At 33.4% G+C, this 16,770-nt stretch overlaps 1 protein-coding gene across 1 annotated transcript in view; it reads right to left on the reverse strand.

The window, feature by feature from the left end:
• Nucleotides 1-587: 587 nt before the first annotated feature.
• C17H8orf88 (chromosome 17 C8orf88 homolog) overlaps nt 588-16,770 on the reverse strand; it is a 33,312-nt gene continuing 17,129 nt past the window's right edge. Inside the window, exons 4-5 of the mRNA XM_065895714.1 lie at nt 2,767-2,873; nt 588-611 (exon numbers count right to left, since the gene is read on the reverse strand). Coding sequence (XP_065751786.1) covers nt 588-611; nt 2,767-2,873 — 131 coding nt within the window. The remainder of the gene's footprint in view (nt 612-2,766; nt 2,874-16,770) is intronic.

Here is a 16,770-nt window from a genome sequence, read left to right on the forward strand (position 1 = left end):
GAGAACAATCATATATTTGAAAAGAAATACTTCTTAAAATATTCTCCCTCCTATCACTGAGAACTATTCATTGAACATCCTGAATCATTCTAAACCTCTAGAGAGATTGTAATGATCCTTTCAAGTGCTGGTATGAAATCAGTGGGAAACAGAACAAAAGCAACTTTAAAAGCAACAAGAAATTATGTATCATATGTACATCATAGCATATACTTTATATTTGAGAATGCTTACAGCTTACATTTTCATTCCATTATTACAAGCGATGAAAAACAAAAATTGCAAGTAGCATGCAAATTATAAATACAGTCTTCCCATTTCACTAACCAAATTCCTACTTTCCAGTGTTACTTCCCTATTTATGCAAGAAACTGCCTGCAAAGCTGAAACTGATTAGAAAATTCTTTATTGTTTAAAGTATCTCTTTCTCATTTTAGGAGAAACCAAATATCCAACCATCAAAATTAAAAATAAACTGAATTGTTACAGTCCGTTACAGTTATTGTTACTAGATCCACTTCATTTGCAGGTGTCCAAAATATAAAACTAGTAATTCTTTATCTTCAAATACATACATTCTCAAAATGCTACTTAAAGCTTTGGTTGTTTTCCTGTAATAGAGAAGAAAAAGTTAACTTATCAATTAGATTGAATGAATGTACCTTTTACTAATTAGTTTATCAAACCAAATGTTGTGACCTATTAAGTGTTTGCAGATCTAAATGCATGTTACTATAGACACTATTAAGTAACTGGAATTTGTCAAATAAAGTAGTTCTTCTGTGTTTAGTAAAACTTATATAATACATATATTATATTTAAATATATTAGATTGTATTCAAAACCCGTTGTTCTGTTTTTGTGGTACCTAATTTTTAGAAAATATTATTAATGCATAAAACAAAAGTAAACTCAAAATAATGTGTAGGTCAAACTTCTATTGACAAAATAAAATGTTGTTAGAAGTGGAAAGCCTTCAAATGAGAAAGCGACTCTATTTTATATAGCACTGAAGTTTAGATTTATTCTTATAGACCAAGGATTATATGCCCCTAAGATCTCTGAACAGGTAGAAAAATTCAAATATCATCAAGGATGCTTTACCTCATTAAATATTCCTGTGAGAAAGGTATTATGAAAAAAACTTTTAAATTTATGCTTTAATTTTAAAAAGAATTGGCTGGATGTCGACAAGGTAGTGAGTTTAAATTAAGAGCCATTGATACACTATGAATAAACTAAAATACAAAAAATTGTAATTATGAAAAAAAAGCTATGGATTCCAAAGGGTAAGAAATCCCCCAAATGGAGAACACAGGAGGTATTTTATATCTCACATTTGACCCATTCTTAGCATACCTATATTCTGAACTCATCTCAGTAGAATACTACAGGCATTCCTCACTTTACTGCTCTTTGTAGATACTGTGTTTTTTACAAATTGAAGGGTTGTGGCAACCTTGCATCAAACAAGCCTGTGGGTACCATTTTTCCAACACCATCTGCTCACTTTGAGTCTCTGTGTTATATTTTGGTAATTCTCCCAATATTTCAAACATTTTCATTATTATTATATTTGTTATAGTGATCTGTGAACAGTTATCTTCAATGTTACATAGCAAAAAGATTACAACTTGCTGAAGGCTCAGATGTTGGTTAGCATTTTTTAGCAATAAATAACTAAATTGTTTTTTAATTAAGATATGTAAATAGTTTTTTTCCAGACATAATGCTATTGCACAACTAAGAGCAGTATAGTGTAAACATAACTTTTATATGCACTGGGAAACCAAAACATTTGTGTGACTCCCTTTATTGCAATGTTTGTTTGGAACCAAATTTGCAACATCTCTGAGGTATGCCTGTATACCTTTTATGCACCTTTACCTGTATAAAATGGTGTTTATGAAAACTATAAATAAAAGAAATTCAAATTCCAGTCAAAATGGAAGTAAAGACCATAAAAGATGAAAATCAACAGCTACTGAGTACATAATGAGAGATAAGTACCATGCTAAAAGCAATTTCATACATTTCATTTAATCCTAACAATTAGAAATCATCCCCTTATCACAATTGCAAAACTGAGGCTCAAGAACGTTTAGTGACTTGCCTAAGCTTGAACAATATACCAGTACACAGGTGGAGCTACAACTTGAACCCAAGCTTGACATGAAACTCATGTCCTTTCCAATCAATATCCTGAAAGATACATGTATGTATTTACTGTGTGTATTTACTTTGATATAATTTGATGAGGTGACACAGAAATATAAAGGGCTAAGAAACAGCAAAGATGTGTCGAAGAATAGTTGTGTTGTTTTACTGTATAAAAGGAGTAACTGAACAGAACAGAGTGCCCAGAAAGACCACATGTAAATATATTGCCGCAAAGGTGGCAGAGGACTATCCTTTCGCTAAATATTGCTAGGATGACTGGATATCCATGCAGAAAAAAATAAAACTTCACCCCTACCTCACACCATATAGTAAAATCAATTTCAGGTGAATTATAAAACTTAATTGAAAAACAAAAATATTTCCTAAAATATGACAATTCCATTCTATTTTTGACCAGAGTCGTAATTACTTGCAGTAATTGGTTATATTATACATTTAGATTTATGTACTTTTCTGAATTATATTTCACAATGAGAAAGATTAAAAAGGTTTAAAAGACACATATTTTAGAATTAAAACTATACAAAAATATTTAAAAGATAAATATTTAGGATTAAAACAATACAAAATTAGAAAACTACTTACTGGTTTTTGAAGTACAATGGGATGATCAGGCAGAAAGTCTGGTTTTTTTCTGCAGATGGAAACACTTGAGAGCTTCAACAGAAAATCTCTGCTGTATTTGATTCTCTCTGTAGATATCAAAACATCAAATGTAATGTTATAAAGCACAGAACTCTCCCAGAACACTTTTTGGCTCATTTCTTTCTGGATGTCCCTTAACTGTCCATTATTTTATAAAATGGTAAGTAGTTTTTATGTAAAAGAGAAGTGGGGAAAAAGCTCTGACAAACATCTACTGCCTCCAATTTTCCTTTTACACAGAAACAAAGCCAATTAACCAAGGAAACATTTCAGAAACTTGGTAACGCATTGCTTCTTTTATCTGGTTTATTCATATCTAGTAAAGAAATCTTCTATTATAAAATATAACAGGTATAACACCTATTGGGCAATTCAGATACTGATAAGCCTATGGAAATGGAACCCTAATAAGCCTGTCTAGTCTTTATATTAACTTACTAAAAATTTAATACAATCCAATAAATTCAAGAAACATTTATTGTAGATAATGGTGAAAAAGGTCCAAAATAGGGTCCCTATCTTCAAGGAGAACAATGATTCAAATATTTGCAGATTTGTCATCAGAGACTATCACCATCTTGGTCTATATGAGACCATTTGCTGGGCCAGAAATAGTGGAGCTATAATCTTGAAATTTCCAACAGAAAAGGACTGAAACCTAGGTTCCCATATTGTGAAATAAAAGAAAAAATATATATATGGGTTTCTGTCCCTGTTCCTGGCACAAAAATCCTTTCCCTTGTAATTTCCTAAGTGATAAGAGCACTAGGGGCGTCTTTTGTTCTAATATTTGTTCCTTGACACTAGTTCCTGACCCGGAGCTGCTAAATCTCTTAAAATTTTCTGGGTGATTTGGTCTTCTGTTCTAATGAGGTGACTCTTGGTGGGCTTCTGGATGGGGGCTGATCACCAGAAAGACCAAGCCACGATTAGAAGCTTGGAACTTTCAGCCCCACCGCTACATCCTCTGAGAAGGGGCTGGAAATTGAGTTAAGGATCGATGGTGCCTACGTGTTGAAGCCTCCATAAAAATCAAAAAAGTAAAGAGTTTGGAGAGATTCTGGGTGGGTGAATACATCCACGTACCAGAGAGTGGTGTAACTCAACTCCACAGAAGCTCCTGCACTTGGGACCCTACAAAACCCGGCCCTATGTATATCTTCATTTGACTATTCATCTACATTCTTTATCATACCCTTAATTATGTAATAAACTGGTAAATGTAAGAAAGTGGTTTCCCTAAGTTCTGTAAGCTGTCCTAGAAAATGACAGAATCCAAGAAGGGGGTCTTGGGAACCTTTACTTGTAACTGTCATCAGAAGTGGAGGGTAGTCTTATGTGACCAGGCCATTACCCTGTGGCATCTACAGTAATTCCAGTTTATATCAGAATTAACTTGAATTATAGGACACCAAGCTGGTTTCGCAATGAATTGCTTGATATGTGGAAAAACCTCACATCTAGTGTCAGAAGTGTTGTGAGTATAATAGAGTATTGAGAGTAGAGGAAAAACACAGGAGGAGTGTAGTTTTTCCCTTATACATAGCCAGTGAAAAAAATCCTTCAGGAATGCATATGAAGTAAAAAACATTTTCAGATGAAAGAAAACTAAAAGAATTTGTCACCAGCCGACCTGATCTATAAGAAACACTAAAGGAAGTCCTCCAGGTTGAAGGGAAATGATACCAGACAGAGTCTTTCATCTTAAGATTTAAAAGAGAACAAAAGAGAAATGGCAAATAGCTGAATAAATATAACAGACTCCTTTTTTTCCCCCTTATCTAAGTTTTATGAAAATATGTATGATTGTTGAAAAGCAAAACTTCTGACACTGCCTGGTGAGATTTCCAAGGTATGGAGATATAATGCATACAGCTATAGCAAAAAGATCAATGCAGGGGGATAAAGGAAAGGAAACTACATATGGTTGCAAAGTTTTGCCATCACTGTTTTGCATGAAGTACAATATTAACAAGTACACTGAGAAAGTTAGATATTATAATCCCTAGATCAACCACTTAAAAATACAAAGAAATACAGCTAAAAATACAATAGATATAATTAAATGCCAAAAATTAAACTTAACAAAATCCAAAGAACAGGGGAAAACAAAAACAAACAAAAATGAGGACAAACAGAAAACAAATAATAAAATTATATGCCTAAATTCGACCATATCACATTAAATCTCAATGGTCTAAACCAGGGTCAGCAAAATTCTTCTGTAAATGACCAGAAAGTAAATACTTGAGGAGTTTGGGACATATAATCTCTGTCACAACTACTCAACTCTGTCTTGTAGCAGAAAAGCAAACACAGATAATAACTAAATAAAGCATGTGGCTGTATTCCAATAAAATTTAATTTCCAAATTGGGCATTTGGCCTGAGGGCCATAGTATACTCACTCCTAAGATAAACACTGCAATTAAAGGCCATAAATTGACACAACAAATAAAAAGAGACACTGTTACATGCTGCCTGCAAGAAATACACATTAAACATAAAGACACAGATAGGTTGAAAGTAAATGGATATAAAAAGATATACCACACAAAGACTAAGAACAAGAAGGCTAGAGTGGCTCTTAACATTAGATAAAGAGATAACAATTATCAATGTGTTGTGCCTAAGGACAGTTTCAAAATGCATGAAGCAAAAATTGACAGAAATAAAGGGGGCAACACACAATTCCACAAAAATATTAGGTAATGTAAAAACCCTTCCCTCAGCAACTGATATAACTAGACAAAAAAAAAAAAAAACCAGAAAAGACACAGATCTTAACAATACTATGGACCACCTTGATTTAACTGACAATTAGAAAAGTTACATCAACAACTGCAAAATACAAATTATATTCACAGAGATATGGTACAGTAACCAAGACAGACTATATGTTGGCTATAAAACAAGTTTCAATAAATTTAAGAGGCTTGGAAAAAAGAGGACTCAAATAAATAAGATCAGAAATGAAAAGGGAGACATTACAACTGATACCACAGAGATACAAAGGATAAGATTATATTATGGACAGTTATACGCAACAAATTTGACAACCTCTAAGAAACTGATAAATTCCTAGAAACATACAACCTACCAAGACTGACAACCTACAATCTATTTCTATTTCATGAAGAAATAGAAAATATGAAATTGAATCAGAATCAAAAACCTCCCGACAAACAGAGGTCCAGGACCATATGGCTTCACTGGTGAATTCTACCAACCATTCAAAGGAAAATCAATACCAATCCTCAAACTCTTCCAAGAAACACTCCCAAATTCAATTTATGAGGCCAGCATCACCCTGATGCAAAAACCAGAAAACGATGCCATGAGAAAAGAAAATTACAGGCCAATATTCCTGATGAACATAGATGCAAAAATCCTCAACAAAATATTAGCAAACCAAATTCAACAATACATTAAAAGGATCATACAGCATGATCAAGTGGGATCTATTCCAGGGATGTAAGGATGATTCAATATCCACAAATCAATCAATGTGATATACCACATCACAAAATGAAGGACAAAAATCATATGATATCTCAATAAATACAGAAAAAGCATTGGACAAAATTCAACATCCGTTTATACTTAATACTCTCAACAAAGCAGATATAAAGGGAATATACCTCAACCTAATAAAGGCCACATATGACAAGCCCACAGCTAACATCATACTCAATGGTGAAAAGCTGAAAGCTTTACTTCTAAGAGTAGGAACAAGACAAGGATGGCCACTCTTACCTCTTTTATTCAATATAGTATTAGAACTCCTAGCCAGAGCAATTTAGCCAAAAAAAGAAAAAGGTATTCAAATTGGAAAGGAAGAAGTAAAACTGTCACTATCTGCAGGTGACATAAAGAAAACGCTGAAGTCTCTACCAAAAACTGTTAGAACTAATAAGTGAATTGAGTAAAGTTGCAGGACACAAAATCAATATTCAAAAATTTGTTGTGTTTCTATACACAAATAAACTATCAGAAAAAGAAACTAAGAAAACAATCCCAATTTCAATTGCAACAAAGAATAAAAAAACCTAGGGATAAATTTAATCAAGGAGGGAAAGACCTGTATGCTTTAAGACATTAATTAAAGAAAATGAAGATGACACAAATAAATGGAAAGATATTCTGTGCTCATGGATCACAAGAATTAATATCATTAAAATGTCCATATTACCCAAAGCAATCTACAGATTCAATGCAATCCCTATCAAAATTCCAATGGCATGTTTCACAGAAATTGAACAAAAAATTCCTAAAATTCCTAAAATTTGTATGGAATCACAAAAGACCCCAAATAGCCAAACCAATCTTGAGAAAGGACAACAAAGATGGAGGTAACATACTCCCTGATTTCAAACTATATTACAAAGCTATAGTAATCAAAACAGTATGGTATTGGCCTAAAAACAGATGTATAGATAAACGGAACAGAATAGTAAGCCCAGAAATAAACCCACTAATATATGGTCAATTAATATACAACAAAGGAACCAAAACTATACAATGAGAAATGGACAGTCTTTTCAATAAATGGTATTGGGAAAACTAAACAGCCACATGCAAAGGAATGAAACTGGACCCTTTACTTTACACTATACACAAAAATTAACTCAAAATGGATTAAATGCCTGAATGTACGACCTGAAACCATAAAACTCCTGGAAGAAAATATAGGCAGTAAGCTCCATAACACTGGTCTTGGCAATGATTTTTTGGATTTGACACCAAGAGCAAAAGCAACAAAAAGTAAAAATAAATCAGTGGAACTACATCAAACTAAAAATCTTCTGTATAGTAAAGGAAAACATCAACAAAATGAAAATGCAGCCTACTGAATAGGAGAAAATATTTGCAAATCATATATCTGATTAGGGGCTAATATCCAAAATATATAAAGAACTCATACAATTCAATAGCAAAAAACCCCAAACAACCTGATTTAAAAATGGGCAGAGGATTTGCATAGACATTTTTCCAAAGAAGACATACAGATGGCCAATATATACAAGAAAGGATGCTCAATATCACTAATCATCAGGGAAATGCAAATCAAAACCACAATGAGCTATCACATGTTAGGAAGGTTGTCATCAAAAAAACAAGAAATAACAAGTGTTGACGAGGATGTGGAGTAAAGGGAACATGTGCACTGTTGGTGGAAATGTAAATTTGTGCAACCATTAAGGAAAACAGTATGAAGGTTCCTCAAAATCAAGAACAGAACTACCACATGATCCAACAATTTCACTTCTGGGCATTTCTAAAGAAAATAAAAATACTAATTCAAAAACATATATGCACCCCCATGTTGAGTGCAGGACATCTACAATAGCCAAGACATGAAAACAATCTAAGCGTCCACTGATGGATGAACAGATAAAGCAAATGTGGTGTGTGTGTGTATATATACACACACACACACACACACACACACACACACACAATGGAATATTATTCAGGCATAAAAAAAAGGAAATCTTGCCACTTGCAACACATGGATGGACCTTGAGGGCATTATGATAAATCAGACAGAGAAAGACAAATACCATATGACCTCACTTATATGTGGAATCTTAAAAACAAAACAAAACACCCCACAAACTTACAGATGCAGAAAACAGATTGATGGTTGCCACAGGTGGGGCTAAGGGGTAGGTGAAGTGGGTGAAGGGGGTCAAAAGTTACACATTTCCAGTTATAAAATAAGTCCCAGGGATGTAATGTATACAGCATGGTGACTATAGTTAATATTACTGTATTGCATATTTGAAAGTCACTAAGAGAGTAAATCTTAAAAGTTCTCATCACAAGAGAAAGAAAATTTTGTAACTATGTATGGTGACAGATGTTAACTAGACTTACTGAAGTGAACATTTCCCAATATATACAAATGTCAAATCATTATGTTGTACACCTGAAACTAATATAATATATATGTCAACTTTAAAAAAATGCTAAAAATAAAAAAAATAAATTTAAGAAGCTTGAAATCATATAGACTATATTCTCTGACAACAAAGTAAATTAAGAAATCTATTAATAAGATATCCAGAAAAATCTCAAATATCTTAGAAATTAAATAACATACTTTATAATAATTCACAAGTCAAAGATAAGTAAGTTAAAAATAGTTTAAACTTAATGACAATTAAAATATAATGTAGGGCTTCCCTGGTGGCGCAGTGGTTGAGAGTCTGCCTGCCGATGCAGGGGACATGGGTTCGTGCCCCGGTCTGGGAAGATCCCACATGCCCTGGAGCGGCTGGGCCCGTGAGCCATGGCTGCTGAGACTGTGCGTCCGGAGCCTGTGCTCCACAATGGGTGAGGCCACAACAGTGAGAGGCCCGCGTACCGCAAAAAAAAAAAAAAAAAAAAAATGTAAAAATTGCTGCAGTGCAACTAAAGTAGTGCTCCAAGGAAAACATAAATTCTTTATTTTAATTGAAGTATAGTTGATTTACAGTACTGTGTTACTTTCAGGTGATTATATATATATAATATTGTGTATAATATAAAAATATAAGTATATAAATATACAAAATATATATATTTTCACATTATTTTTCATTATAGGTTATTATAAGATACTTAATATAGTTCCTTGTGCTGTAGAATAAATCTTTGTTGCTTATCTATTTTATGTATAGTATTTTGTATCTGTTAATCCAATACTCCTAATTTATCCCTCCTCCCCTTCCTTTCCCCTTTGGTAACCACCAGTTTGTTTTCCATGTCTGTGAGTCTGTTTATGTTTTGTACATAGATTCATTTGTATTATTTTTTAGACTACATATATAAGTGATACATATAATACCTGTCTTTCTCTGTCTGACTTACTTCACTTACTATGATATTATCTAGGTCCATTCATGTTGCTGCAAATGGAAATATTTCATGCTTTTTTACGGCTAATATTCCATTGTGTATATATACCATATCTTCTTAAGGCAACTGACTGTTGATGGGCACTTGGGTTATTTGCATGTCTTGGCTATTGTAAACAGTGCTATGAACATTGGGGTGCACATGTATCTTTTTGAATTAGAGTTTTCATCTTTTCCAGATACATAGCCAGGAGTGGGACTGCTGGGTCATATGATAACTTTATTTTTAGTTTTTTAAGGAACCTCAATACTATTTTCCACAGTGCCTGTACCAATTTATATTCCCACCAACAGTGTAAGAGAGTTCCCTTTTCTCCACACCCTCTACAGTGCTTATTATTTGTAGACTTTTTGATGATGGCCATTCTGACCGGTGTGAGGTGATATCTCATTGTGGTTTTGATTTGCATTTCTCTAATAATTAGCAATGTTGAGCATCTTTTCATGTGCCTGTTGGCCATCTGTTATGTCTTCTTTGGAGAAATGTCTGTTTAGGTCTTCTGCCCATTTTTTGATTGGGTTGTTTGTTTGTTTGATATTGAGTTGTATGAGTTGTTTGTATACTTTGGAAATTAAGCCCTTGTCTGTAGCATCACTTGCAAATATCTTCTCCCAGTCCGTAGGATGTCTTTTTGCTTTGTTTATGGTTTCCTTTGCTGTTTTTATGGTGTCATGTCTTATATATAGGTCTTTGAACCATTTTTGTAAATGCTGTGAAGGAGTATTCTAATTTCACTGACTTACATGTAACTGTCCAGCTTTCCCAACACCACTTGTTGAAGAGACTGTCTTTTCTTCATTGTATATTCTTGTCTCCTTTGTCATGTATTAATTAACTGTAGGTGTGTGGGTTTATTTCTTGTCTCCTCTGTCATGTATTAATTAACCTTAGGTGTGTGGATTTAGTTTTGGCCTCTCTATTCTGTTCCATTGATCTATATGTCTGTTTTTGTGCCAATACCATGCTGCTTTGATTACTGTAGCTTTTTAGTATTGCCTGAAATCTCACAGGAGGGTTATTCCTTCAGCTTTGTTCTTAAACATTCCATTTTTTTAGGTTTGTAATTTTTTTTTTTTAATTTAAGTACAGTTGATTTACAATGTTGTGCCAATCTCTGCTGTACAGCAAAGTGACTCAGTTATACACATATAGACATTTTTTTTATATTCTTTTCCATTATGGTTTATCACAGGATATTGAATATAGTTTCCTGTGCTATGCAGTAGGACCTTGTTGTTTATCCATCCTATATATAATAGTTTATATCTGCTAATCCCAAACTCCCAGTCCTTCCCTCCCCCATGCCCCTCCCCCTTGGCAACCACAAGTCTGTTCCTTATGTCTGTGAGTCTGTTTCTGTTTTGTAGATATGTTCATTTGTGCCACAGTTTAGAGTCTACGTATAAGTGATATCATATGGTATATGTCTTTCTCTTTCTGACTACCATCACTCGTTCTTATACATTCTTATAATAAGAGAATATCTACAACATATGACCTAACAATCCACCTAAAAATGCTATAAAAAGGAGAGCAAACTAAACCCAAAATAGAAGAAAGGAATTCATAGAAAGGAAACATCACCAAAATAGAAAAAATATATAAAATTAAAATGCCAAAAGTTGGTTCTTTGAAAACAGAAACAAAACTGACAAATCTCAAGCTAGACTAACTGATAAAGAAAAAGAACACAAATGATCAATATCAAAGATAAGAAAGGGGTTATCACCACAGTCCTATAGACATTAAATAGAAAATAAGAGAATACTATGAACAACTTTAAGCCAACATTTGACAATTTGGATGAATTGGATATACTATAAGTTCTTGTGTGGACCTATTTTTTCATTTCCCTTTCGTGGAAAACTAGGAGTGAAACTGCTGGGAGGAAAGGAGAGATTGCTGCTGCACAATGTGGAAGAAGTGAAAGAATTTTCCAGTGATGGAAATGACTTGTGGCTTTTAAAAGAACTAATGGCTAATACTCAATTCCAAGTTGTTCTCTGGACTATGCTGCCAAATAAAGAAATTGAGGAAGGCTATTAGGAAGTAAACCTGAAAGATGAGAAGATGAAAAATAAGAAAATTAGAGAAACAATCAGAGTCAAGTAGGCTAATGTTACTAATATATTACTAATATAACAGTTTTAGGAAGAGAACACAAAGAAAATAGAGATGGGAAACATTATCAAAGAAATATTCACAAATTTCCACATCAGAAGAACCTAAGTCTTGAGATCAAAGAAGTTCACCAATTGATCAGGAGAAAACTTTGAGTTAAAAAAAAAAAAGACTACAAAAAGAGACACAACAATAGGAAATTTCAGAAAACCTAAGGTAAACACACAATCCAAAATACTTCCAGAGCAACAATGGCAAAACAAAACAAAATAAAAAACAGAAACAAAAGACAAAGCCACTTACTAAGGGCCTTGGAGAACTGGGGATCAGAATGGCACTGGACTTCATAGAATTAAGAGCCAATTAACATAGACTGCTAGAAAATAAAGCAAAATGCCTTAAAATTTTAGAATGAAAATAATTTTCAACCTGGAAATTTTAAAAATCAAATTCTATATTTAATCAACACAAGGGAAACCCAGCTTGTTCTTGTGAGTTCCCAAAGCACAGGCTCCTGAGGTTGAAGATTCACTCACTGTGTTTCACTCAGCAGGTTTTGACAGCACTACCAAGCAGAGCTCTACTAATTCTTATTTTCATCCTCTTCCTCTTCCTCCATAGCTTTATTGAGGTATAATTTACATAGTATAATATTCACTCATTTTGAGTGTACAGTCAAATGATTTTTAGTATATTTACAGAGTTGCACAACCACTGCCCCAATATATTTTTGTTTTTTGGTTCTAGGCAGTGAAGGAAATCTCTGCCAAATCATTAGCTGACCATGAAGATATCACAAAAGAGACCTGAGTGGCCACAAATGTGAAATATAGAACTTTTACATCAACTATCATCAGATACCTCACTCTCATTTGTTGTCACTCTCCATTCCCAATCCAATCTAGGCAATCATTACTCTGTTTCTATAGATTTGCCTTTTCGAGACATTTTATATCAGTGGAATCATATGATATTAGATCTTTTGTGTCTGGCTTCTTCACTTAGCATAATGTTTTTAAGGTTCATCCTCAACTCAGCATTTTCTATCCAACCAAACTACCAATCAAGTGTGTAAGTAAATACACAGATTAAAAGAATTCACCAACCCAATGCCCTTTACAATGAAGCTCCTGAAGAATGCACTTGAGCAAAATGAAGAAAAAAGAAAGCAAAGGAATTAAGAAGAGAGTGATGTCAGCGAAAATTGCCAAGTAGGGAACTCTAAAAGTCCTTCCCTCCACAAAAGCAACAAATAAAGTGTCAAAAACTTCCAGAATCAACTTTTTCCTAAATTCTGGAATTTAATCAAAACCTTGCAAAAAACAGGGGAATGCTTAGTGAAGAAAAAATCAGCTAAATTTGGTAGAGTTTTGTGGCATTTTAACTTGCCTGGGAACATCTCCGCCAACCCAGTTTGGCTGTGGCCTTGAAAATAACAGGCCTCATTCCTGATTTAGGTTCCCACTACTAGAGAGAGCAATACAGACCAGTCTCAAAGAATAGTGGTGGCATTTTTTTTGACCTCTCTGGTGGCTCCCTGAAGAATCATCTCAAAGGACTTGCCTATATTTCACCTAAGAACTCTCCCAGGTCTGAGGCTACTATCTGAATCTATTTGTCAAAACTTTTAGATGGAAATGTATTAGCCACTTCCACCTAGGACAAGGGATAACAACTGGAGCAAACAATAGGCAAAACAAAAAGCTCAGGAGGAAAGGCTAGGGAAAGAGATGTGTTGGGGAATAAAGGCATGAAAGACTCTCAGATGTTCCAAGGAATTTAGAAGGCTACATGCATGCTAAAGGCTAGGCTCATGCTCACAGAAAGGCTTGAGGAGTTCCCAAGCTCTCACCCCTTGCTGACCTTCAGGTTCCTCACAAGCAATAAGTGAAGGCAAAGGCAGAGCTGTAAACTTCTAGACTGAGTACTGGAGGCACACCCCAACACACACACAGAGGTCATATGCAAAGACTGGGAAAGGGCTTTTTTTGGTTCTAGGTATTAAAGGAAATCTGTGCCAAATCATTAGCTGACCATGAAGATATCAAAAAGACTTGAATGGCCACACATGACAAATAAAGACTTTATACTATTAGTTCAGAAAACTCATTAAACAAGAAAAACAACAATTACAACAAACAAGAACAACAGACCCTGGGAAGGGGGGAAAATCTGATTTCTACAGTTAGCACATTATAATACTCAAAATATCCGGTTTCAACAACAACAAAAAATACAGGTCATGGAAATAATAAAGTATGGCCCACACACAGGAAAAAAGAAATTAATAGAAATCTTCCCTGAAGAAGCAGAGATATTGGACTTACTAGAGAAAGACTTCAAATAAACTAATTTAAATATGCCCAAAGAGCTAAAGGAAACCATGAGAAAAGTGTCTTGCCAAAATATCAATATCATTAAAATATCAATAAAGAAATGGAAATTATAAAAAGATATCAAATAGAAATTCTGGAGAAGAAAATTACAATAACTGAAGTGAAGAATTCACTAGAAAGGTTCAACAGTAGATATGACCAGGCAGAAGAAAGAAGCAGCAAATTTAAAGATAAGTCAATGACATTATCCAATCTGATGAATGGAAAGAAAAAAGAATGAAGAAAAATGAACAGTGCCTAAGGTACCTGTGGGACTACACAAGAATACCAACAAATACATAATGGAAGACCCAGAAAGATAGGGGAGAGAGAAAGGGCAGAAAGAATGTTTGAAGAAATAATAGCAGAAAATTTCCCAAATTTGATGAAATACACACACTGACACATCCAAGAAGCTCAACAAATTACAAGCAAAATACACTCAAAGAGATTCACACTCAGATGCATTATAAGCAAACTGTTAAAAGACTAAGAGAAAATCTTGAAGAAAAGCAGCAATTTATCACTTACAAGGGATTCTCAATTGGAGAAAAGGCTGATTTCTCATCAGAAATCATGGAAGCCAGAAAGCAGTGGGATGAAAAAGTTACTAAAAGCAAAAAACACGTCAACCAAGAAATCTATATCTGGCAATACTACCTTCAAATGAAAAAGAAATTGAGACATTTGTAGATAAACAAAAACCGAGAGAGTTCATTGCTTGTAAACCTGCCTTACAAGAAATGCTAAAGGAAATCCTCAGGCTGAAATAAAAGGACAGTACACAGTAATTAGAATTCACACGAAGAAATAAAGAACACCAGTAAACATAACTACATAGGTAAATATAAATGTCAGTATCAATGAATTTTTGGATGTGAGTCCTCTTTTGTCCTGTATGATTTAAAAAACAAATACATAAAAATGCAAATCTAGGTTGATAGATTATGCAATGTATAAAGACAAAATATGTAGAAATATGTATAAAGACAATAACAACATAAAGGTGGGATATAGCTATATAAGAGTAAAGTTTTATATAATTTTGAAACTAAATTGATATTAATTCCAACTAGATTGTTGTAAATTCAGTTATTCCCCAGTGCAACCACTAGGAAAATAACTAAAATATATATGACAAGGGAAATAAAAAGGGAATAAAAATGATACACTAGGAAGAATTTATTAAACATAAAAGAAGGCATTAATGGAGGAACTGAAGAATAAAAAAAGATAAAAGACTTACAGAAGACAAATAGCAAAATGGATAGAGCTGTTCTTCCTTATTAGTTATTACATTAAATGTCACAAACAATTAAAAAGCAGAGATTGGCAGAATGGATTAAAAATATGATCCAATTATATGTTGTCTAAAGATATTCACTTTAGATCCAATCACAAAATAAGCTGAAAGTAAAAGAATGAAAAAGATATTTGATGCAGACAATAACCAAAAGAAAGCTGGAAAGGGTATACTAACATTAAATGAAAACGAACTTTAAGACAAAAATTGTTAAAAGGGAAAAAAAAGGATATTATATAACGATAAAGGGGTGAATTCATTAAAAAGATAACAATTATAAACATATATGTACCTAACAACAGAAAGGAAAAACTGACAGAATTGAAAGAAGAAACACACAGTTTAACAATAACAATTGGAGCCTTCAAAACCCCACTTTCAATAATGTATGAAAAACTAGACAGAAGATCAAAAAGGAAAGAGAAGACATGAACAACACTATAAGCCAAATAGACCTAACAGACTATACAGAACACTTCACTCAACGACAGCAGAATATACATTCTTTTTAAGTATACATAAAACATCCAGGACAAACTATATGTTAGACCACAGAAGTCTCAAAAAGTTTAAAAACACTGATATGCAAAGTATTCTCTCTGACCACAATGGAATGAAACTACAAATCAATAACAGAAGTAAAACTGGAAAATTTACAAATATGTGTAAATTAAAAACATATTCTTAAACAACCAATGGGTCAAAGAGAAAAATAACAGAAGAGTGAGAAAACACGTTAAGACGTGAAAACAAGGAGACAACATACCAAAATCTATGGGATGCAGCAAAAGCAGCACTCAGAGTAAAACATACAGCTATAAATGCCTATACTAAAAAAATGGCTCAAATCAATATCTAACATTAAAAATTAAAGAACTAGTAAAAATAAGAGCAAACTAAATCAAAAGCTACAAGGATGAAGGAAATAAAGATTAGAGTGGAGATAAATGAAATAGAGATAAAATAGCAACAGAGAAAATCAACAAAACAAAAAGTTGGTTATTTGAAAAGTTTAAAATTGATGAAGACTAAGAAAAAAAGACTCAAATTACTAAAATCATAAATGACAATGATTTTGTATCCTGTAACTTTGCTGAATTCATTAGGTTTAAATTTTTTATGTGGATTCTTTAGGATTTCTACACATAAGACCATGTCATGTGTGACTGGAGAATACTTTGTCCTTTCCTATTTGAATGTCTTTTATTTCTTTTTCTTGACCAATTGCTCAAGTGAGAGCTTC

Source organism: Phocoena phocoena, chromosome 17 (genome assembly GCF_963924675.1).
Source record: "Phocoena phocoena chromosome 17, mPhoPho1.1, whole genome shotgun sequence".
Classification (NCBI taxonomy): Eukaryota; Metazoa; Chordata; class Mammalia; order Artiodactyla; family Phocoenidae; genus Phocoena; species Phocoena phocoena.